The following is a 23,301-nucleotide window of genomic DNA, read 5'->3' as shown; positions in this document are numbered from 1 at the left end:
ACATAATGCAGGCACCTGCCCAGATGGATTGTGTGGGTGCAGACATACTGACGGACCAGACCGAAATCCACTCAGTAATATACACTGATGTTAGAGGAAGAAAGTGGAAATGGTAAAACAAACTAAGGCTGCTTTCACACATCCGGTTTTAGCAGAGCCGGCCAATCTGCTCTAAAACCTATGCAACGGATGCGGCGACAATACCGCATCCTTTGCATAAGTTTTTTTTAAATGCGGCCCGTCCAGTTTTTGCCGCTTGCGGCAGGCTACTGAGCATGCGCAGTGGAAAAGACCGCATGCGGCGGCCGGATGAGGTTTTTGCCGCAAGACGCTGCATGTGGCGTCCATAGGCATGCATTGCAAATTGCGTCGGATGCGGCGCGATGAGGTTTTTTTGGCCAGACAAAAAACGTGCCAGGCAACGTTCCATCCGGCTGCCGCATCGGCTAAATCTGCCGCATGCGGCAAAAAACGGACGGAGCGCAAGCCCATGCGGCACAATACGGCAGTAATGTAAAGGCCACGTCTCACTAAGCAGCATCGCTAGCAACATCGCTGCTGAGGCACGACTTTTGTGACGCAACAGCGATGCTGCTAGCGATGTTGCTGTGTGTGACATCCAGCAACAACCTGGCCCCTGCTGTGAGGTCGCCGGTTGTTGCTGAATGTCCTGGACCATTTTTTAGTTGTTGCTCTCCCGCTGTGAAGCACACACCGCTGTGTGTGACAGCGAGAGAGCAACAACTGAATGTGCAGTGAGCAGGGAGCCGGCTTCTGCGGACGCTGGTAACCAATATAAATATCGGGTAACCAAGAAGCCCTTTCCTTGGTTACCCGATATTTACCTTCGTTACCAGCGTACGCCGCTCTCACGCTGTCAGTGCCGGCTCCCTGCACACGTAGCCAGACTACACATCGGGTAATTAACCCGATGTGTACTCTGGCTAGGAGTGCAGGGAGCCACGCTAAGCGGTGTGCGCTGGTAACCAAGGTAAATATCGGGTTGGTTACCCGATCTTTACCTTAGTTACCAAGCGCAGCATCGCTTCCACGCGTCGCTGGGGGCTGGTCACTGGTTGCTGGTGAGATCTGCCTGTGTGACAGCTCACCAGCGACCCGTGTAGCGACGCTCCAGCGATCCCTGCCAGGTCAGGTTGCTGGAGCGTCGCTTAGTGTGACGGTACCTTAAGTCTATGCAAAAAAAAAAACGCAACCGGCGGCAAAAAAAGGCTACGTTTTTTTCTGCAAAGCGCCGGATTGTGCCGCACAGGAAAAACCGGATGTGTGAAAGCAGCCTTAGACTTTTTTTTTTTTTTTTTTTCTTTCGGTGATATTTGGAAATGTACAAGTTTGTCATAAATTCCTTAATGTCTGATGGCTATATATATATGTGTGTGTGTGTGTGTGTGTGTGTGTGTGTGTGTGTGTGTGTGTATATATATGTGTATGTGTATATATATATATATATATATATATATATATATATATATATATATATATATATATATATATATATATATATATATATATATATATATATATATATATATATATATATTTTATTATTATTAATAATAATATTTATTATTATTATTCCCATGCTAGGGATTGGGGAGAGACATATGTATCTCAGTAGGTCAGCCATACATTTCCTAAGTGTGGGACCCCTCCTCTAACTAATTTGCACAAATTATTGGCATGATGCATTGCTCTTCTCATTCGTTTGACAGAAGCCCTGACAACCAGTTAATCTGTTCCACACAAAATTGTTGTTCAGAAAAGTTTCCAATCTGAACTTCATTTTCACAAAAATCTGATTTTACTATAGCCATTGGAAAAATTTAATGTTTGAGTAATATCAAGCTTCCTTGTCCCAACTCTATTTTCCTGCTCAGAAGCCCTTTGGCCCTGAGCTGAAAAAAACCTTGTGTAATCTGTGGGTGGACGGACAGACGGACAGGCTGCATCGCGTCTGTATGTACCTTTCCATAATCAGTTCGTTCCTCCATTGCTGAGAAATCGGTGTTTGACTTTATATGCAAATGAGGCTGAAGAGCTATTTGTAGATCTGATGCCTCGGTCACTCCAGCTCTATTCCCTGCTTAACCCCAGCGCCTCCTGCTTGACTGACTGCCTCTATGCTGTGTGACTTCAGATTAAGTAGCGGTCAGGCAAGCAGGAGGAATTGAGAGACAGTTGCACTCTGAAATGCTAAGATATATATTAACCATGAATATAGGAATATGCATTACTGACAAGAAAATGCGTATAAAAATTGAATTGAAAGGCCAATTTTATGTTAGCCCAACAGCCAATATCAAGGCGTATCTCTCATGTTGGATTCCTATCTACTCTTATGTCTCTCTTTGGGTTTAAGAAAGGGTAGATACATATTTCTTAGCAGTAATGCATTTTCACAATACTATGTTCATTGATAACATATCTTAGCATTTCAGAGTGCAACTGTCTCTTTATTTGTTATAATATATCTCATGTTCAGTATGCACCTGTTCACACTTGCATGTTAGGAATTGTAATCAGTCTAACAGGAGGAGGCAGTGCTTGGGGAATAGAGCTGGAGTGACAGAGGCTTCAGACCTACAAATGGTTATTCAGGCTAATTTGCATATCAGATCAAAAGCTAATTTTTCAGTAGGAATGGATTGGCCATGCAATGGTATTGCTGGACTTGTCTTTGAAAGAGCCACATGCACATACAAATAGTTTAGGGGTGAAATCCTCCTGATAGATTCCCTTTAAGAGAATATATACAACGAATCTCCTCCAATAAGAAACAGAATCCCCCAAAAATAGATTTTCTGCATAGCAATAATCAGAAATGAAGCACAAGACACCATAAACCAGTGAATGTGCGGTGTCCTCCGTCCGCGCTGTAGTTTTGCATGCGCTGGCTCTGTACAGGTGATGCATCTTGTCTCCTGTTTTTTGTTTTCTTGTTTGGGCGTAGTTGACTTATTGTGAAGACTTTCCGCCTTTAGGCTCTGGTTCAAGTATTTTTTACCTTTGTACAGTACCTGACACTGTAAAGCTACACCCCGCGTCATTCATATTGCTTCCTCCTCTGGGCCTCGGCCAGGATTCAACACATTCGATATTGGAGAACGACGCCTAAAAATAGGTTTTACTATGGAAATGTCCCGGGCACGACCTGCCGCTCCTTCCTCGGATGAGGCTGTAATAATGAGCAATCGTGTACAAACTCGGATGAGCACAGTGCAGGCCGACGTAATCCTTCCTCTCCTGCCCCCTGTGCCTAATCCTTCCATGGTCCCCCTGCTGTATTTTTTTTTTTCTTTCTAGTTTTACGGTCCTGAAAACTGACTATGAAATTAAGCAATGACTTGCCGTTTTACGTCACACTTCTTTTTAGCCAACAGGTCAATACATGCCTGGGTATGAAAACTTTTGCAAACTTATTTTTATTGCCTTGACTTATAAAGTAATTTTGCACATGGCCATTATTATAAATATCATTGCTTCGCATGCAGCTTCCGATCTGTGTGTTTCCAGACCTCTTTTCCAGTGCGTTCTCTGCCGCCTTTTCTACTTTCCAAAAGAGATTGGAGTAACGTGACCGCAAATCTGCCTGCAGTATAGAACTATGGACGCGCGTCACATAGATCTGCATGTGAGCGGTGTACACAAAACCGTAGATGTTAAATGTAGACGACTGGCCATGGAAAGATGCTTTTCAGGGAAAAAGAAACATGGTTGTGAAAGAATATTAATTTTCTTTAAAAGCTTCCAAACTTTGAGCCTTCAGGTGACTGGAGGATTTCCTTTTGTGCTTCCGTGTGATTTTTGTTCTCCTTTGTGGTGTCTCCTGCAGCTGCTCTTCTTCTTTTCTCTGTATTTGTTGTGTGAGGTTAATGGTGACGGTCACTACTCGTCCAGCAGTTGTATCCTAGAAGTGTGTCCTATATGGTCTCAATATTACATCAGACATGGCAGCATTATAGTTAATGGGAAGAAGAGAGGGGGACACGGATTCTGTAGCTTCTCTCCACCTCACATGTAGGACTGTGTAGAACTAAACTCTGATACGCCAAGTTCTTATGACTTTATGGGGTCCTACGTCTGAAACCTTCATTGATCCTGAGAAAAGTCCCCCGCTTTGGGGACGGGGCACCAAAACATATGCATTGTCATGCAAGATCCAAGAATGTGACCTACATGATTGTGCCAATGTCATTATATTATATTATATTATATTATATATATTATATTATATTATATATTATATTATATATATATTATATAATATATATATATATATATTATATTATATTATATTATATATTCTCTTTCAGTCTTTTAATACATATTCTTAATTTGGAGTTCAGACTAATAATTTATAGTCGATAAATTAATATATAAGTAGTATACACATTCCATCTTGAAGACCTAAATAGAGATGAGCAAACCCGACAGGTAAAGTTTGGTGTTCATACCGAACATGGACTTTATGGGAAAAAAAAAAGTTTTCGGAGTTCAGGTTTTTGATGTATGTAAACCACTTTTGGGAACATCTCTGTGCTCGGGTACGCTTGGTTCTTAGCCCAGTGCAAGCCGTTTGATAACACTGATTTTGCTCCCAATGCGAATCAAACTAATGTGTAAAACAGGGGGTCCCCAACCTGTGGCTCGGGAGCCACATCTGGTTCGCGGGCCCATAATTTGTGGCTCACATCTGTCTTCATACTTAATACTTTAGCGCCAGGTCTAGCAAACTGCTATTGTCGTGGGCGGGGAGGACGCCGCCGCTGCGCTCGCTAACGCTCGGGTCCGGCTCTGCTGCTGCTGCTCGGTGGCTCGAGCAGTGGGCCGGATCCGGGGACTCGAGCGGTGCTCCTCACCCGTGAGTGAAAGGGGTGGTTGGTTTGGGGGATTTAGTCCGTGACGCCACCCACTGGTTGTGGTGAAGATGGGCACCACTGCTGCTGGTGACTGGGATCCCGGGAGCGATGGTAGGGAGCAGCTGGGATGTTTTCCCCCTCCGTGGGTAGGGGTCGGTGGTCCCGGGGCCCGGTGGTGTGACGGGGAGGCAGGGTTGGTGAGGTGCAGGGTTGCAGGGACAGCGCGGCGCGGTGCCGGATGGCATGGGTGTACTCCCTCAGTAAGAGATGCACAAAGTCCTCGGTAAACCAAACGGCTGGATGGACGGGTCCCGCAGCCGGCTGCAGTGTCTCTCCCCGGACAGGTGATGGCGGCTGTCTTTCCCTGCACCTTTGTGTACTTGTTTGACTACGATGGATCCCCAACGGTAGTCCGCTCCCCGGTGTATGGGTGCCGGAGGAGCCCGTTTGCTCGCAGGCGCTGGCCCTTGGGTGTCTAGCCTTGGGCGGTAGCTGTATACCCTCACGGTGTGGGCGGTTGCCTTCTTTCGGGTCTTTGGCTGTTAGGAAACCCCTGGGGTTCCTGTCACACTCGGATTTGACTATTGTCGGCGGCTCCAAGCCTGGTCGGGGTCCGATGGCCCTGCCTGTGTGTGCTGGCTTCACTTCGCTCCCCGGTCGGTACCGGCGGGCCAACACCCCGGTCCTACGGTTCCGCGTTGATTCACCACTCCTGCAGACGGCCACCACCGTCTGCCAACCTTGTTGTCAGTGCCTGGGCCACAAACCCAGACACCCAAATGTTCACTCCTCACACTTCAACCTCCTCAACTGAACTCCTAAACTCAACTGTCACTTTTCCCGCCTCCAGGCCTGTGAACTCCTCGGTGGGTGGGGCCAACTGCTTGGCTCCGCCCCACCTGGTGTGGACGTCAGACCCTGGAGGTAGGCAACAAGGGTTTTGTGTTTGGCTAATGTTACTGTCTAATGGGGGTGGGGGTGTTTGAGTGTTACCTGTGACGACCTGGCTAGTCCAGGGCGCCACACTATGAGAAGCAAGTCTCTGGATGGGGACTTTTGTGAGCAGCCCCACATAGAGGAGCAGATTGGAAAGGAGAGTATGGTAGGTATCCTTGAAACTTAGTATACTGTTTTGATGTGATTTCTGTGGAAAAGCTTTGGCTGTCATACCACTAATGGGTTCTCGAAGTATCACTACTGTAAGGAGTTCAAGAGTTGGATGTGGCTCGCGACACTCTCTGAGCTTAATGTGGATCCTGACCCTCTTTCAGATCTAAGGGTACCGTCACACTTTAGCGATGCTCCAGCGATCTGACCTGGTCAGGATCGCTGGTGCGTCGCTACATGGTCGCTGGTGAGCTGTCAATCAGGCAGATCTCACCAGCGACCAGTGACCAGCCCCCAGCCAGCAGCGACGCGTGGAAGCAGTGCTGCGCTTGGTAACGAAGGTAAATATCGGGTAACCAAGCAAAGCACTTCCCTTGGTTACCCGATATTTACCTTGGTTACCAGCGCACACCGCTTAGCGCTGGCTCCCTGCACTCCTAGCCAGAGTACACATCGGGTTAATAAGCAAATTGCTTTGCTTATTTACCTGATGTGTACTCCGGCTACGTGTGCAGGGAGTCGGCACTGACAGCCTGAGAGCGGCAGACGCTAGTAACCAAGGTAAATATCGGGTAACCAAGCAAAGGGCTTCGCTTGGTTACCCGATATTTACCTTGGTTACAGCTTACCGCAGGCTGCCAGACGCCGGCTCCCTGCACATTCAGATCGTTGCTCTCTCGCTGTCAAACACAGCGATGTGTGCTTCACAACGGGAGAACAACGTCCAAAAAATGAACCAGCACTGTGTGTAACGAGCAGCGATTTCACAGCAGGGGCCAGATCGCTGCTCAGTGTCACACACAGCGAGATCGCTAATGAGGTCATTGGTGCGTCACAAAAAACGTGACTCAGCAGCGATCTCGCTAGCGATCTCGCTATGCGAGAAGTACCCCTAGGTGTGGCTCTCAAGGTGAGAAAGGTTGGAGACCTCTGGTGTACAATAAAGAGGATAAACACTGCTCTCCCTCCCCCGGAAGTGATCTGTTTATGGCTGGCTGTATGTGGGTCTAGACCCAAACTGCCCAATCAGTGACTTCCACTGAGGTTCAAGTCCAGAACAGAACTTTAAAGTCCAGCTGAACCTACTGAACCCGAACTTCAACTGGTCCACTCATCTAAAGTCCTGAACTTTAGTGCCACCTGTTGGCATTAGCAATCCTAAAAGTCAATATCAACCCTTTTTAATGAGCCTTGCCATATATTACTTGCGATAAAAGCCAAACCAGAAGCTTGATTTGCAGATATGGCATTTCGGGCTCTTGCCGTTCCTCACTGTAAAGCATGGTATAGGTGACACTAATGTAAATTCCCTCTTCAGAGACAAAGAGGACTTGAACTTATTTAATTTAAGAGGAGCATTGTTTAGCTTTGGAGCCTCCTTACACTGGCATGTCGCTCTCCACAAGGAGAAACGTTACCCCTAAGATCCCAGTACAGCCAATAGCACTTTAATGGAGCTACTGGCGAGATTGTGGAACCTGTTTAAGTAAAAATGGAAGACGCATGCTCAAAAATCAGTACAAATCTCAGAAAAAAAAGTGAAAGTGGGAACTTTTTGTAGTGCAGGCCAAAGCTGATTTCTATTACTTTTTTTTTTTGTTTACATTTTATTTTATTTATCCAAGGGGCTGCTGATACATCTTTGGCTTTACCCAGAAAGAAACAAGACAGGATGATGAAATGTTATATTTATTCCACATACTCTCCACTGATGTCAACACACTTTTTACATTGGTATTCCAAGTTCTGTAAGCCTAGCAAAAAGGATTTCGGTTGTGCCACAAACCAGGCATCTATAGCAACCATGGCATCAGAAATGGTGTGAAACTTGGTACTCTTCAGGTTTGGAAACAGATGATAGTTGGAGGGAGCTAGATCTGGTGAATGAGGTGGGTGGTCAACCAGCTGGAAGCCCAGCTCTGCAGTTTTGACGTGGTCGCTTGTGCAGTGTGAGCGGAGGCGTTGTCTTGCAGGCACACAAGATTCCTTTGGACAGCTTGCTGCACCTTTTGGCCTTCATAGCTGCCTTCAGTTGGTCCAAAAGTTCAATGTAATACCTTACATTGATGATGGAACCCTTTTGAAGGTAGTCCACTAGTAGCACGCCCTCCTTATCCCAGAACACAGACGCCATCACCTTTTTAGTGGCTGATTTTTGCACCCTGAACTTCTTTGGAAGAGGAGAACCACTGTGCCTCCACTTTTTTGACTGCTCCTTGTTTTCAGGGTCATACAAATAAATCCAGGTCTCATCCATAGTGTCCAGTCGATCCTGGAAGTTCTTATCTGTCCGGAAAATGCTAACAAATGGACCGGGAAGTTTTCAGTCGCATGCTTCTCTGATCTGTTGTCAAACACTTGAGGACCCACTTTGCAGACCGCTTCTTCATGTCCAAATGTTCATGGATAATGATACAAACACGTTCACGGGAAATCCCCATGATTTCTGCTATTGCTTTAACTGAAATCTGTCAAATCTCCAGTATGAGGTTGTGCACAGCATCGACTATCTCCGGAACAACAACCACTCTCGTTCATCCAGAACGTTCCTCATCATTGGTGCTGAAGAGGCCAGTTTTAAATTTGGCAACCCAGTTCTTAACTGTGGAATATGAAGGGCACTGATCCCCCCCCCCCCTTTTTCCTCCCAATGTCTGCGACATATCACCATGAATATCCTTTGCGGACTTTCTTTACAGAAACAAAAATGTTATCACTCCTCTGCTCTCAGTTGCTGTGAATATCGCATTGGATTCCGCCATTTTTGTTTTCCCGCGTGCGCATGCGTAGAACACTGTTGCCATAAGCAACAAACACACAATTTTGAAAACCTATATTAGACACACAGCTTTTATGTGATGTAACATTTGTTACCATAGAAACAAAAAAGATCCCAAAGCCAAAGACTTATCAGCAGCCCCTTGTACATTGAGTTTATAGAATTCATAGGCTGTTATGAAACAATCTACCATTACAAGGGGCAATGTAGAGGGTCCTAAAAGTCCTGTGGGGATGATAGATACTGAAAACATGAGCTGGTAAACCTATTAAAGATTTCTGGAATCTTTGTACCCTTGAAACAAAAAATTAGGCCTGTTGGGGCGATGTAGAAGATCTTGCAAGAATGATACAGAATTAGATGCTGTAGCCAGATCTGTGCCAGATTCAGAGAGATGGCCATAGGATTAGTGGCAGCCCTTTTTAAATGGAAGACAAGTGGGGATCTGATTGGATGATGCTAAGGATAACCAAATTAATTTGGTTATGTGTTGGAAATGGGGGGGGGGAAGAAACTAATTTCTGTGGCTAAAGGTTGGAAGGGAAGATGGACAGTTTGGAGGGAGGGGTTCAAGGTTGTTTGTCCCAATTGCAATTCTGTATTGACATTTCCAACCAGTAAAGCACCACTCTAGCATTTTTGTTTTCAGCGCTGGGGTGGTACTTTAAACTCAAGCTCCCTGCCCCCTGTGGTATACTCGCTCATCGGCCTTTTCATACTTTTTCGGCGCTGCTACAGTCCCATGGTGCCATCTTGTACTGATAACTTCTGACTGGCAGTGAGTAGTTCCATCACAAATTCTCAATATAAGTCTATGAAAACCAGAACGAGGCTCTCATAGACTTGTATTGAATTGTGATCTCTGGCGTGCTCCATGATACACAGGAGCTGCCAGCAGATCACAAATCACCAGAGACCGACCAAAGTGATGCTGGAAACAGATGAAGAAGGGAGCAGGTAAGGATAAGACAGGGGGCAGGGACTTGCATTTAAAGCACCACTCCTGCACTGAAATAAGAAAAACAAACACTGAAGGGGTGCTTTAACCAAATATTTCAGTTTGAGACTATATACTAAAATCCTTCCAAATTGAATGCATTTATTTTATGTAATGTCCCAGTCTGCAAATTCTGTTGCAAGCCAAGCTGGAGGAGAAGTTGGCTACTTCCTCCCTTCCTGATGGATCTACTTCCTGATCTACTTCCCAGCAAACTAAAAATAAAAAATTGGGAGAAGTTGCATTAGTTGTAATTAGTTGTAGCATTCCTGGTAGATGGAGGACATGTGAACATCAATACTAGAGGATGAGTCAATCTAACACCGCTCCTAAGTGCCAGAAATGGAAACCAGGAGCTAAGGCTTATTTTCAGGTAGGGAGGTGAGGAGGCCGGTGACTTGATTTCCCAGGCACTTCTTCACCTCTTCCCTGGTGCCGCACCAGTCTCTGTGCCCGGACTCTGGCAATGGCTTGTCACATGTGAGCATCACAGTGACTCGTGTACGCACGGTCAAGAGTAACAGTAATTCAATTTATCACTGTGCACTTCTGTCTCCTGTATACTGCGTGTGTTCTTATGTGTTTCTGGGAAGCTGCGTTACTTGTTACTAGGTTTCCACTTTGTTCTGCCGGATCCTTGAATCTGTAAGATTTTGAAGGATCATCTGTAACCTCCCCTGTTCCCGCTCTACTTTCCGTTACTTACTGCAAAATTGATAGAATATACCAAATCAGACCGGTTTTTGCAAAGTTTTGTCATGAAAAAACACACTTTTTTTTTTTAAAATTTTTTTTTGTAAGTCTGCTTGCCCAAAATTTAACTTTCTTATGGAAACTAATTATAACTTTAAACTGTTAATATTGGGATTTAATTACTAATATGTAGCACTAATATTGTAGATGACCAGATGGATCCCTGCACCAGATCACCTTGGGCTATGTCCTCACATTGTGGGGGGTTTTTTTGCAGTGTTTTATTTATCTTTTTCCCATGAGCGCTATGCAGATTAAAAGGTGTTTCACACGTTGCTTTTTTGCTGCTCGTGGTGGGCTTTTTTTTTTTTTTTCTTCCACATTTTCTCCAGCAAAACCTGCTCCCTTAGACAGTAAAAGAGCCATTTTTTTGCTTCTTTTGGTGCATTTTTTTTGTCATTTGTCTACAGTGCATGTTGAAATAAAGTTAGTTTCATTCAGCACAAAAGCAGCAAAAACGATGCAGTTGCAATTCTACACTTCCGCATTGCTGTCAATGGGGGGAAAAAACTTTATCTAAACATGCACGGTAGACAAATGACACAGCAAAACTTGCTTTTTAGAAGCGTTTTTTTTTTTTTATTTTACTGCCAAGTAACCTACCCAATGTGTGAACATACCCTTAGAACGACATTTGCTATTCTACAGATCTTGCCTATAATACATTGACCCAAGATGACACACACCGTGTCTTTAAATAAGTAATGCTTCAGATCTTTGATTATACCCTTGGTGTCAATTTGACATAATTTCTTTAAGTAGGGTTAATTTTGCTTAGAACCTCTGGTCTAGGATGTGAACGCTTGCTCCAAGAGACTGAAGTGTATTAACTGACATCGGACATTTCGACCAGGTTTCCTTCCATTTTTCACTGAGGGACGTAGATTTTTAGTCTCCAGTGAAGGTGGAATGCTCAGATATTCAAGCCGGCCAAACAATGGTTCGGCTGAGACCATTTTAGTTGACACTCCCATACACAGGAGAGGTCATTTGGCCCAGCGCTCCTGTGAAAGCCACCCATGGACTTCTTCCCCCAACGCACAGTTGGCCGGTGCCACCAACCATACACAATACTGTTGGCCTCATCCTTCCATAATGGTGTGTTCGATCAACCCTAGTCTAATGTGTACGGGACCTGAAGTACCTCCTGATTTTTCTCAAAACCTTTTTTGCCGATGTTTTACATGAGCCCAACAAATGAGGGCCTTCTTCATTTTATGGTTTTACTGCACATATTCATTACTACTTTTTACAACACTTTTTATGGAGTTTATCTAGTTTCCTCGATGCACATATTATTCCTGTTGGTAAAAAACAAAAAAAAAATGTTTGCTGGAAATGTTGACTGAGTAGTCTTTTTTTTCAGATTTTATCCCCTGCGGTTTTCCTAAGGAGCTTAGCTACTCATGCTGGCCATAGATACTAGATACAGGTCTGGTAGCCCAAAGTCGACATGTCATTCTGCTGGGACACTAAGGACTGTGACCTCAATGTAAAGCAATGCAAACACTAAAAAATCCACACCTTAAAGAACACTTGTCTCCACATATTTGTTGGTAATTTGAAATTGTTCCAATCCGATCTTAAAGCCGTTCTTGCAGCTAATGTCTTTGGCCAGATACAGACCTTTGTACAAAAAAGGTTTTTAAAACCGTGGGTGGCGATGGTAATGGTGGTGGTTATTCCCTCGATGTTTTGCCATCATGCTCGATCATTGTAAACATATGCAAATTTTTTTTATCTTCCCTTTTTAGGTGTAACGTTTGCAGCAAAAGGCTACTTTGATGCCCTGGTAAAAATGGGAGAATTGGCCAGTGAAAGCCAAGGCTCTAAAGAACTTGGTAAGTGAGGCAGCTGACCATTGTAGGTCGATCCACAGAGGAAAAGCAGACTAACGCCCTTATATCACATCAAGTAGATTTGATGATGACCTGTTGCCAAATCATTTTATTTTTTTGTTCTAGTTTGATTACCTTAAAACAAATGTGTTAATTCATGGCATACACCTACAATATGTGCTAGATGCTTGCTCATCAGAAACAAATGCTTAAAATATCTTCTGAATCTCGACTAAGCTACAAAGTTTTCGACGTGTTTGACAATTTTTTTCAGACAAGTTGTGAAATATAACGTTTGGGTCTTATTCCTGCTTTTTGGCAAATATAATTTCTTGGCTGACAAACGACACATAAACCAAAGTTTAAAGGGGTTGTCCTAGATTTTAACATTGAAGACCTCTTCTTGGGATGTCTGATCGGTGGGGGTGCGACACCCAGCACCTCCGCCAGTCAGCTGTTCTCAATGCTGACTCCTCCAGCCAGGACTAATCAGTTGCAGAGATGCACAGCTCAGTGAGCTGTATAGTGGCCACGGCCAGGTACAGCAGAGCTAGCTAAAATCTTTTAGATGAAACCAATAGTCTAATCACAATTAGGCCATAATGAGCACTTGGAATTTCACAGATCTGTAACATGGTGCCTATGCTAGTCTTACGGTAGGTGTCCTATATACAGAAGACCTAGGGAAGAATTGCACCTTATGGCACACGGAGGCTACACTGATTCATATTAAGAAGCAGCACCCAAGGAAAAAAACAAAAATGAGCAAATACTCTGAAATAAGTAAGTAAATGGCAATAGTGCATATCAATAAAATTGGGTATGTGGTTAACATTGTTTAAAAAAACAAAACTGTAAGCCATCCCACCAGATTACACTGACCCAGCAACACCCTTGTTTGTGTTACTTAAAAAAAACAAACAAAACACAAAGCAAACCAAGCAAAATTAACTGGAATATGTTTGCATACATACAATGTGTGAAGAGCATGTTCACACTAGCCATTAAACAGCAACACCCAAGATAAAAGGCAAAAATGAGCAAATAACCGGAAATAAGTAATTGAGAGTGTAAATAAAATGGGGTTCTTTGTTAATATTTTAATAATTTTTTCAGCTTTCTTCATATTAAGGAACCATGCAACCTCCTGGTGCGGCCATATGGGCTCTGCACCTGACTCTGCCATTTACATAAAGCCAAAGAAAGATGGTCGCCCTCATTGCCTTTTTGATTTTTGGTAAATTTTCTCTTGTCCAAAAATATCTTGCTCCTTCTTTGTTTTGCTTCAGGATAAACCATGTTGGTTCTAACAAAAATGTTCATAATTAACTTTTTTCCCACAAAACCTATGGACACTTATTTGATCCATGATAGTGCCCAAGTGTTCATTCTTCTAACTGGTCATGTTGGAACGACTGACATTGAACGACTGAGGGCATTCTACAAAGCTGTTCTTGTGTTTTTTGTTTTTTTCCTTCTTTCGTCAAAGCAACTTTTAGGGTTTGTCTGGTTCCTCGTTTCTAGGAATAGGTCAGAAGTGACTTCATATTTGCTTATGGTTTAATGATCCTGCGCTACATCAGGAAACTGAAACCTTTCCAATATCACGCTTGTTGTGAAGCTTCCGAAGAGCTGGTGACTGGTGCAGTGTTTGATGACCACTGATGGTTTAGGATGGGTGATTATCTGTCTCTTCATTGGCCATTTGTGGACTAGTGGAACAACTTGCCAAGAATCGAGATTGACTCCTTCATCACCTCCTAGATATCTGACCAATTCTGTAAATGTATTTATGAAGTTTCGGGAATGTTTACGGTTATCTTCCTTCACTATAAGCAGTGGTTACATCTTGTCCTGAGCCGTCCATTACTTCTCTCCTAAATAAGCAAAGTGTCTTCTGCAGCGACGAGAGCGTGAACCTTCTTATTACTGATGATGACTCGATAAGTCTTGATCATCCTTCTATTTTTACTTTCCATACAGGCGCAGTTCCTTATTGTGGCGGGTGTGTGTGTGGTTTCCTCCTCCGGCCTGGTCTGGTTACTGCGCGATGTTGAATCATTTTCCCGTTGCTCATCCTTTCCTCTTTCTCCCACAGAACGGACCTGACATTGCTCTCCTTCAGCTATTGTTATATAACCTTTTCCACCCCATGCTGCAGGAGTATTATGTGACGTGTCCTTACATTCTTTGTCCCCACCTGTACAAATTAGTTTATTTTTAAGGTGAGCGATCTTTGAACTATGCAAAAGATGTCGAATCCTGATTAGAAGGGAATTGTTCCCTGATCTCCCGGACTACACATTCAAAACGGAATATTAAGCATTTTCTTTCTATCAGGGCGTCTTTCTAGACTTTCGCCTTTCCACATTATTCAAGATTAATAATGGCCGATCTCTTCTAAACACAGCTCCACACTGGTCTTGGTTATTTGATTTTAACAGCTCAGCAATATTAACTGGAATTGGGCAAAGCTACAACCCCACACTATAGCTGTGGCACTGTTATTGGAACAAAGGGAACTTTTTTTTTTTTTCTTTAATCTTTGTGTCAAGACAGGAAACTTAAAGCAATATGTCCCCAAAACAGGAAATGCACAACAAAACAATTGAGGAACAAATAAGAGGAAACTGGAGTCAGTGTCTGTGACCGAACTGTAAGAAACTTCCTAAAGGAAATGGGATTTACATACAGAAAAGCTAAACAACAATAAAAAGGTGACTGTCTGAAGAGAACATGTAAATTTCCAGTCATTGATGATATGGGGCTGCATGTTAGGTAAAGGCACTGGGAAGATGGCTGTCATTACATCTTCAATAAATGCCCAAGTTTAATTTGAAATTTTGGACACTTTTCTTATTTCATCAATTGAAAGGATGTTTGGGGATGATGAAATCATTTATCAAGATGCTAATGCATCCTGCCATAGAGCAAAAAATGTGAAAACATTCCTTGAAAGAAGACGCATAAGGTCAATGACGTGGCCTGCAAATAGTCCGGATCTCAATCAAATTGAAAATCTTTGGAAGTTGAAAAAAAAATGGTCCATGACGAGGCTCCAACCAACAAAGCTGATCTGGCAAAAGCAATCTGAGAAAGTTGGAGCCAGATTGAAGAGTACTGTGTGTCACTCATTAACCCCTTAACGACCGCGGGCCGTAAAATTATGTCCTAGCGGTCATGTTACTGCCCGCGGTCTGCTGGCGGCAGTATGCCGCGATCGGCACACATCTCAGCTAATTTTCACAGCTGAGATGTGTGCCTGCTAGGCACGAGCAGAATCGTTATCTGCTCGTGCCGTTTAACCCCTTGAATGGCGCTGTCAATATGTGACAGCGCCATTATAAGCGCGATCGCGGTAAACTTTTACTTACTGCCCGATACCGGAAGTCACGTGACGCGATCACTTGACTTCCGTTAGTTGTCATGGTAGCACAGGGTCATGTGATGACTCCTGTACTACATATGAATTGCTTTCACTTTCGCTGTGCTGTGTGTGTGTCTATCGCACTTTTTTTTGCAATTTTTCTGCATTTGGAATTTTTTTGCAGTTTTCCAGTACACTATATGGTAAAACTTATGGTTTCATTTAAAAGTACAGCTCGTTCCGCAACCATATGACCATATTGACTGAAAAATAAAAAAGTTGCGTCTCAGAAAAAGAATGCCGAAAAAAAAACCCGGAAATCGAAAAATCGGCCGGTCGTGAAGGGGTTAAGTCCATGCCTCAGAGACTGCAAGCTGTTATAAAAGCCAGAGGTGGTGCAACAAAATACTAGTATATATTGGAGTTTTCTTTTGTTTTTGTTTTTCATGATACCATACTCTTTCCCCCTGTTTGGTCTTGAAAAGTAACCGTTACTGGCTAGCACATTGTTTTCATGATTTTTTTTAGTGTTTCTTAAAGCCAGAAAGTCGTCATTTGAAATTACTTTACTTTTGTTTAACAAAAAACAAACAAAAAAAAAACGGATCAGACATGGCACAAAACTAAACTGAATGCACATCCTCAGAGCCAGGTGATTCCATAATTTTTGCCTGGGGTGGTAGTCACTTCAAGGTTTGTTTGACCTCTATACCCAAAGTTGTTATCATAAATAACTCCTGCAGATGTCCTTTTGTGGGGTTTGAAACCAGTACTCCAGATAACCACTGAGCCGCCATACAGTGCTAACCACTGTGCTGCACTCGCTAGAGATTTTAGTACACACTTGAATTCACTTTATGTAAATTGTCGGAGCCATCAGGAAAAGAAATTGAAATATGCTATAGTTTTTTTTTGTTTTTTTTGTGTATTTTGAAATTGAACCATTTTGGGTATTCTTATGTATAACATAGAAGCAGTCGGACAGAAGAGTATCCCTGTACAGTAACAGTAGATGGGCCCTTTGCAGTCCTGTAGCCCCCGATAATTGCGCCTTAGTGTCTGTGACAGAAGCTGCTTAGCAGTTTGATGTGGGCCCCATTATCAAAATGCAGGCAGAGGGATGCATGTGTCTGTATCCAAAACCTACCAGTCTGTCTTAGCAGTAATAACTCCAACGCCGGCCACTTGAGTCTAACCGTCTGCTTATTCCTCCGGTAATTAGTGCTAATTTGTCCAGGAAATTGGCAACAACTAGTAAAACTCCCCATGGCGCCAGCACAGGCAAAATTACCGTAAGTATTATGCTTTGTAGCCGCTCGGAGTTCTGAAGAAATGGTCCATATCTAGTAATTCTTAAGTCCCCTAAAATGGGTTTTCTAGATCAGTCTGCCTTTTCCTTCCCTAACATTCGTCCTTCTCATCATGGCTATTAAGAGGTCTCAAAAAGCCTCCTCCGGAAAAAACCTGATGGTTGGTTTTCCAGGGGCTGCTCTGCCATCCTCCTTGCGGTGGCTCGGAGGTTTGACTGTCTCGTAAAGTGGGGAATGAACGTTACTACTTTCAACTGCTGCAGGGTTTCCGAACAATGAAGCCGAAAAGTGGTGACCTAAACTGGACCATGTGCACAGCAATGTTGTTTTGACATTACTGTGCACCATGTTAATTTTATGGGGGGCTTTTGTGGTCCTTTCTAGTAAAAAATAAAAAAAAAAAAAAGTTGATGTGATTTTTGAGCAGAACCTGAGCTTAATTGCTCAGTGGAGTTTGTGCTGTGAAAACTCAGCAAAAAGACTGTCACAAGCTGAAGGAGTGTTGGCTGAAGCGGTTTCCATTAGAAAACTTATCCCTTTTTGAACACAAACCACCCTCCCCCTCCACCTCCATGCGCACATAGCGTCAGGACATGTGACCTCGGCGTCTTACTTTTCCTATGTAGAACTGCAGATCTAACCTTGGCTCTGACGCTCGCGTGATTGATTGCCGTTATCTGCAGTGATCGCCCCCACAGCACATTCTTATACCTCTGCTTGGACCGGCCATTGTGACTGATGAGGTTTTGCCACCATTAGTCACACACAAGGTCGCTGTCTGGTGGAAGTCATCGATAGCGGTATGGCTTAAAAGGGATTTGTACGAAATATGAATAACCTGACATCCCTTTTTGTTTATAGAGAAGAGCACTGTGTGGTCGTCGGGCCCACCTGCACGCCGCATACGTGGACTTGGAGGCTATAGGCCATAAGCCCCCTCTAGTGGTGACTCAATGCAGCTAGATTTGTAATACTGCCAAATTTAAAGAGCATGAATAATGACATACTGTTTAAATCTGATTCTTATGTTAAAATATGGTTTTGTTTTTTCAATTTTCCTACCACTACGGTAGGTCTTACAGTATTACCTGTTCTGTTCAGAAGGCCACTTAGCAGCCTCTCATTATCATCACAGACAGGATTATGATGGGTGATGTTATAGCTTCCCCCCCTTTATATTATGACTAATAACACCTTTATATACAGTACATAACACAGGAGCCACCATTCATAATAGGTGATATCACGGCTCACCTCCTCCCCCTCCTGGTCAATGACTGATGGCACCTGTATATACAGCAGATAACACAGGATCCACCATTCACAAAAGCTGATGTTACAGCTTACCTTACGATCCTTCACAATTACCTTTACCGGCAATTTTTTTTTTTCCCCCCCATAAATAAAAGGGATTGTTTGGCGAAAAAGTCTTAACTGTTCCAAATATAAGAATGAGAAGTCCGAGTCACTTCACAGATTTCCCTGTTGCTCCAGTTCTAAAGCTTCCGCTCCCCACATTGGTGTCTGCCCCACAGATGGTGGAATATAAAGCCTCTGTACTTTCCTGCTGATTGTCACTTACCCTTTAGCCATGTGACCTCTGCAGCTAATCACTGATTGGATGCAGTAGTCACGAGAATGGGCAACACATGATCATTATGGGGGACTGCAGAGAAGGGGGCACCAGGAACCTATGTAACAGATGATCTTTCTCGCCAGTTACTAAATTACTGATTTGCTTTCCTTTCTAACATTTTGAGCGGTGTTCAGACTTTTTTACTCCTGATCTGCAGCTTTACATTCTTTTCTTCAACATGAATGCTTTCTGACCTTCCAACCTGACGCCCACACAACCATTTGTCGGTGGTATAAAACATGATCATGAACCTCCCGGTACTACAATGGCTTCTCCTCTGTCTGTAAATCCGTACATGCCTTTATCACATCACTTGGGCTTTATCTAATCTGTGAACATTTTTCCTTTTATCTCTTTTAAAATCTAAATTTCTAATAGTGACCGAACCGTTCTCGTTTCTAGAAATAAACGCATAGAAATAGGCGATCTCTCCCTTGTTGCCATACACGGACATTATACAGCATTCTCTATTCTGCCGTGTGGAGCACATCCTCGCAAGGATTGGATTATTGCACAATGCTAAAATCTGAGCAGGGTACTAGAATTAATTTTGGAAAAGATGCATGGAAAAAGTTTGGACACACTTCTCTCACTCTCATTCAAAGAGTTTTCTTTATTTTCATGACTCTGAAAATTGTAGATTCACATTGAAGGCATCAAAACTATGAATGTGGAGTGAAATACTTAACAAAAAATTGTGAAACAACTGAAAATATGTCTGACATTCTAGGTTCTTCAAAGTAACCACCTTCTGCTTTGATTACTGCTTTGCACACTCTTGGCATTCTCTTGATGAGCTTCAAGAGGTAGTCACCGGAAATGGTTTTTGCTTCACAGGTGTGCCCTGTCAGGTTTAATAAGTGGGATTTCTTGCTTTCTTGATGGGGTTGGGACCATCAGTTGTGTTGTGCAGAAGTCTGTTGGATACACAGCTGATAGTCCTACTCAATAGTAGACTGTTAGCTGCTTTTTTTGCCATAATACAAATTCTAAGTAAAGAAAAACAAGTGGCCATCATTACTTTAAGAAACAAAGGTCAATCAGTCTGAAAAATTGGGAAAACTTTGAAAGTGTCCCCAAGTGCAGTGGCAAAAACCATCAAACGTTACAAAGAAACTGGCTCACATGAGGACCACCCCAGGAAAGGAAGACCAAGAGTCACCTCTGCTGCGGAGGATAAGTTTATCTGAGTCACCAGCCTCAGAAATCGCAGGTTAACAGCAGCTCAGATTAGAGACCAGGTCAATGCCACACAGAGTTCTGGCAGCAGACACATCTCTAGAACAACTGTTAAGAGGAGACTTTGTGCAGCAGCCCTTCATGGTAAAATAGCTGCTAGGAAACCATTGCTAAGGACAGGCAACAAGCAGAAGAGACTTGTTTGGGCAAAAGAACACAAGGAATGGACATTAGACCAGTGGAAGTCAGTACTTTGGCCTGAAGTCCAAATTTGAGATCTCTGGATCCAACCACCGTGTCTTTGTGCGACGCAGAAAAGGTGAACGGATGGACTCTACATGCCTGGTTCCCACCATGAACCATGGAGGAGGAGGTGTGATGGTGTGGGGGTGCTTTGCTGGTGACACTGTTAAGGATTTATTCAAAATTGAAGGCATACTGAACCAGCCAGTTTGCATTTTAGTTGGACCATCACTTATTTTTCAACAGGACAGTGACCCCAAACACACCTCCAGGTTGTGTAAGGGCTATATGACTAAGAAGGAGAGTTATGGGGTGCTACGCCAGATGACCTGGCCTCCAGAGTCACCAGACCTGAACCCAATCGAGATGGTTTGGGGTGAGCTGGACTGCAGAGTGAAGGCAAAAGGGCCAACAAGTGCTAAGCATCTCTGGGAACTCCTTCAAGACTGTTGGAAGACCATTTCTGGTGACTACCTCATGAAGCTCATCAAGAGCATGCCAAGAGTGTGCAAAGCAGTAATCAAAGCAAAAGGTGGCTACTGTGAAGAACCTAGAATATAAGACCTATTTTCAGGTGTTTAACACTTTTTCGTTAAGTATTTCATTCCACATGTGCTAACTCATAGTTTGGATGCCTTCAATGTGAATCTACAATTTTCAGAGTCATGAAAATATATATAAATATATATAAATATATATATATATATATATATATATATATATATATATATATATATATATATATATATATATATATATATATATATATATATATATATATATATATATATATATATATATATATATATATCTCTAATACTAGAAGGTGGCCCAATTCTACGCATCGGGTATTCTGGAATTTACGTATTGTGTAGTTCATGTATGATTTTTGTTATAGATATAGATGTTGTTGTGTGTAGTTACCAAGTGTTTGTGTAGGGCGCTGTACATGTTCTGGGTGTTGTCTGGGTGTGGCGGGGGGTGAGAGCGGTGTTGTATGTGTGTTGCGTTGTGTGTGTGTGTGTTGCGCGGTTTGGGTGGGTGTGGTGTGTTTTTGGGGGAGGTATGTTTTGTGCAATGTGTGTGTTGTGCGGTATGTGCGTATATTTATGTATGCCGCGGTGTTTGTGTGTTGGGTGTTGTGTGTGTGTGTGTGTGTGCAGCGTTGTCTGTGTGTGTGGGTGTCTGTGTATGGCGGGGTGTGTGTGTGTGTGTGTATGTGTGTGTGCTCCATCCCCCATGCTGCTCACCCCCCATCATGCCCCATCCCCTATGCTGCGCATTCCCCATCGTGCTCCATCCCCCATGCTGCGCACTCCCCATCGTGCTCCATCCCCCATACTGCGCACTCCCCATCGTGCTCCATCCCCCATGCTGCGCACCCCCATCGTGCTACATCCCCCATGCTGCGCACCCCCCATCGTGCTACATCTCCCATGCTGCGCACTCCCCATCGTGCTACATCCCCCATGCTGCGCACTCCCCATCGTGCTACATCCCCCATCGTGCTACATCCCCCATGCTGCGCACTCCCCATCATGCTACATCCCCCATGCTGCGCACTCCCCATCGTGCTACATCCGCCATGCTGCGCACTCCCCATCGTGCTACATCCGCCATGCTGCGCACTCCCCATTGTGCTACATCCCCCATGCTGCACACTCCCCATCGTGCTCCATCCGCCATGCTGCGCACTCCCCATCGTGCTACATCCCCCCATGCTGCGCACTCCCCATCGTGCTACATCCCCCATGCTGCGCACTCCCCATCGTGCTACATCCCCCCCCACGCTGCGCACCTCCCCATCGTGCTACATCCCCCATGCTGCGCACTCCCCATCGTGCTACATCCCCCATGCTGCGCACTCCCCATCGTGCTACATCCCCCATGCTGCGCACTCCCCATCGTGCTACATCCCCCATGCTGCGCACCCCCATCGTGCTCCATCCCCCATGCTGCGCACTCCCCATCGTGCTCCATCCCCCATGCTGCGCACCCCCATCGTGCTCCATCCCCCATGCTGCGCACCTCCCCATCGTGCTCCATCCCCCATGCTGCGCACCTCCCCATCGTGCTCCATCCCCCATGCTGCGCACCTCCCCATCGTGCTACATCCCCCATGCTGCGCACCTCCCCATCGTGCTACATCCCCCATGCTGCGCACCTCCCCATCGTGCTACATCCCCTATGCTGCGCACCCCCCATCGTGCTACATCCCCCATCATATGTTAGTTCTCCTATTATACTCAGAGAGGAGTATAATAGGAGGACTGTAATAGGAGGAGTAGTCCTGGGGGGAGAGGAGTATAATGCCGGCTCCCTGCACATGTGTACCGGGAGCCGGTGTACACTGGTAACTATGATACACATCGGGTAACTAAGGGACCTTAGTTACCCGATGTGTATAATGGTTACCAGCGTTCACGGTCTCCGTCAAGATCCCAGCATCGCAAGGTTATGTCTGGCGCTGCTGGGATCGTGACTGAGCCGGTGTAGAAGCAAGCGATATCCCAGGATGTTGTGAGTATGTGGATGTGATGTGTGAGGTGTGTGTGAGAGTGAGTGTGATCTGATGTGTGTGTGTGTGTGTGTGTGTGTGTGTGTGTGTACTCACCTGGGAGTCGGAGCTCCGTGTCAGTTGGGCCAGAGCGAGCGTGCATTGCGTGAGGGGGGCGGGGCCTGCAGAGAGCCGGGGCGAGAGGCCAATCCGTGTGGGGGGGCGGGGCCATGGCGAGCCCAGCGGCCAATCAGCGTTGTCACCGTAAGGACACAATTTTGGAGCATGACAGACAGACAGACAGACAGACAGACAGACAGACAGACAGACAGACAGACAGACAGACAGACAGACAGACAGACAGACAGACAGACAGACAGACAGACAGACAGACAGACAGAATAAGGCAATTATATATATATATATATATATATATATATATATATATATATATATATATATATATATATATATATATATATATATATATAATATAGATGTGTGTATATGTGTATGTATATATGTGTATATGTGTGTGTGTGTGTGTGTGTGTGTATGTATATATATAATATATATATGTTGTTGTGTGTAGTTACCAAGTGTTTGTGTAGGGCGCTGTACATGTTCTGGGTGTGACGGGGGGTGAGAGCGGTGTTGTATGTGTGTTGCGCTGTTTGTGGAGCGCTGTGTCTGTAGCTTTGTGTGTGTGGTGTGTTTT

The 23,301-nt window shown here is 44.3% G+C and overlaps 1 protein-coding gene across 12 annotated transcripts in view; it reads left to right on the top strand.

Moving 5' to 3' along the window:
* Positions 1 to 23,301, top strand: part of BAIAP2 (BAR/IMD domain containing adaptor protein 2) — a 176,330-nt gene that overhangs the window by 63,665 nt on the left and 89,364 nt on the right. For all 12 annotated transcript variants that reach the window (XM_075350732.1, XM_075350726.1, XM_075350737.1 and 9 more), the window contains exon 3: positions 12,268 to 12,354. In XM_075350732.1, the coding sequence (XP_075206847.1) occupies positions 12,268 to 12,354 (87 nt within the window). The remainder of the gene's footprint in view (positions 1 to 12,267; positions 12,355 to 23,301) is intronic.

The sequence above is a fragment of the Anomaloglossus baeobatrachus genome, chromosome 5 (genome assembly GCF_048569485.1).
Source record: "Anomaloglossus baeobatrachus isolate aAnoBae1 chromosome 5, aAnoBae1.hap1, whole genome shotgun sequence".
Classification (NCBI taxonomy): domain Eukaryota; kingdom Metazoa; phylum Chordata; class Amphibia; order Anura; family Aromobatidae; genus Anomaloglossus; species Anomaloglossus baeobatrachus.
This window is presented reverse-complemented; position numbering and strand designations above follow the sequence as displayed.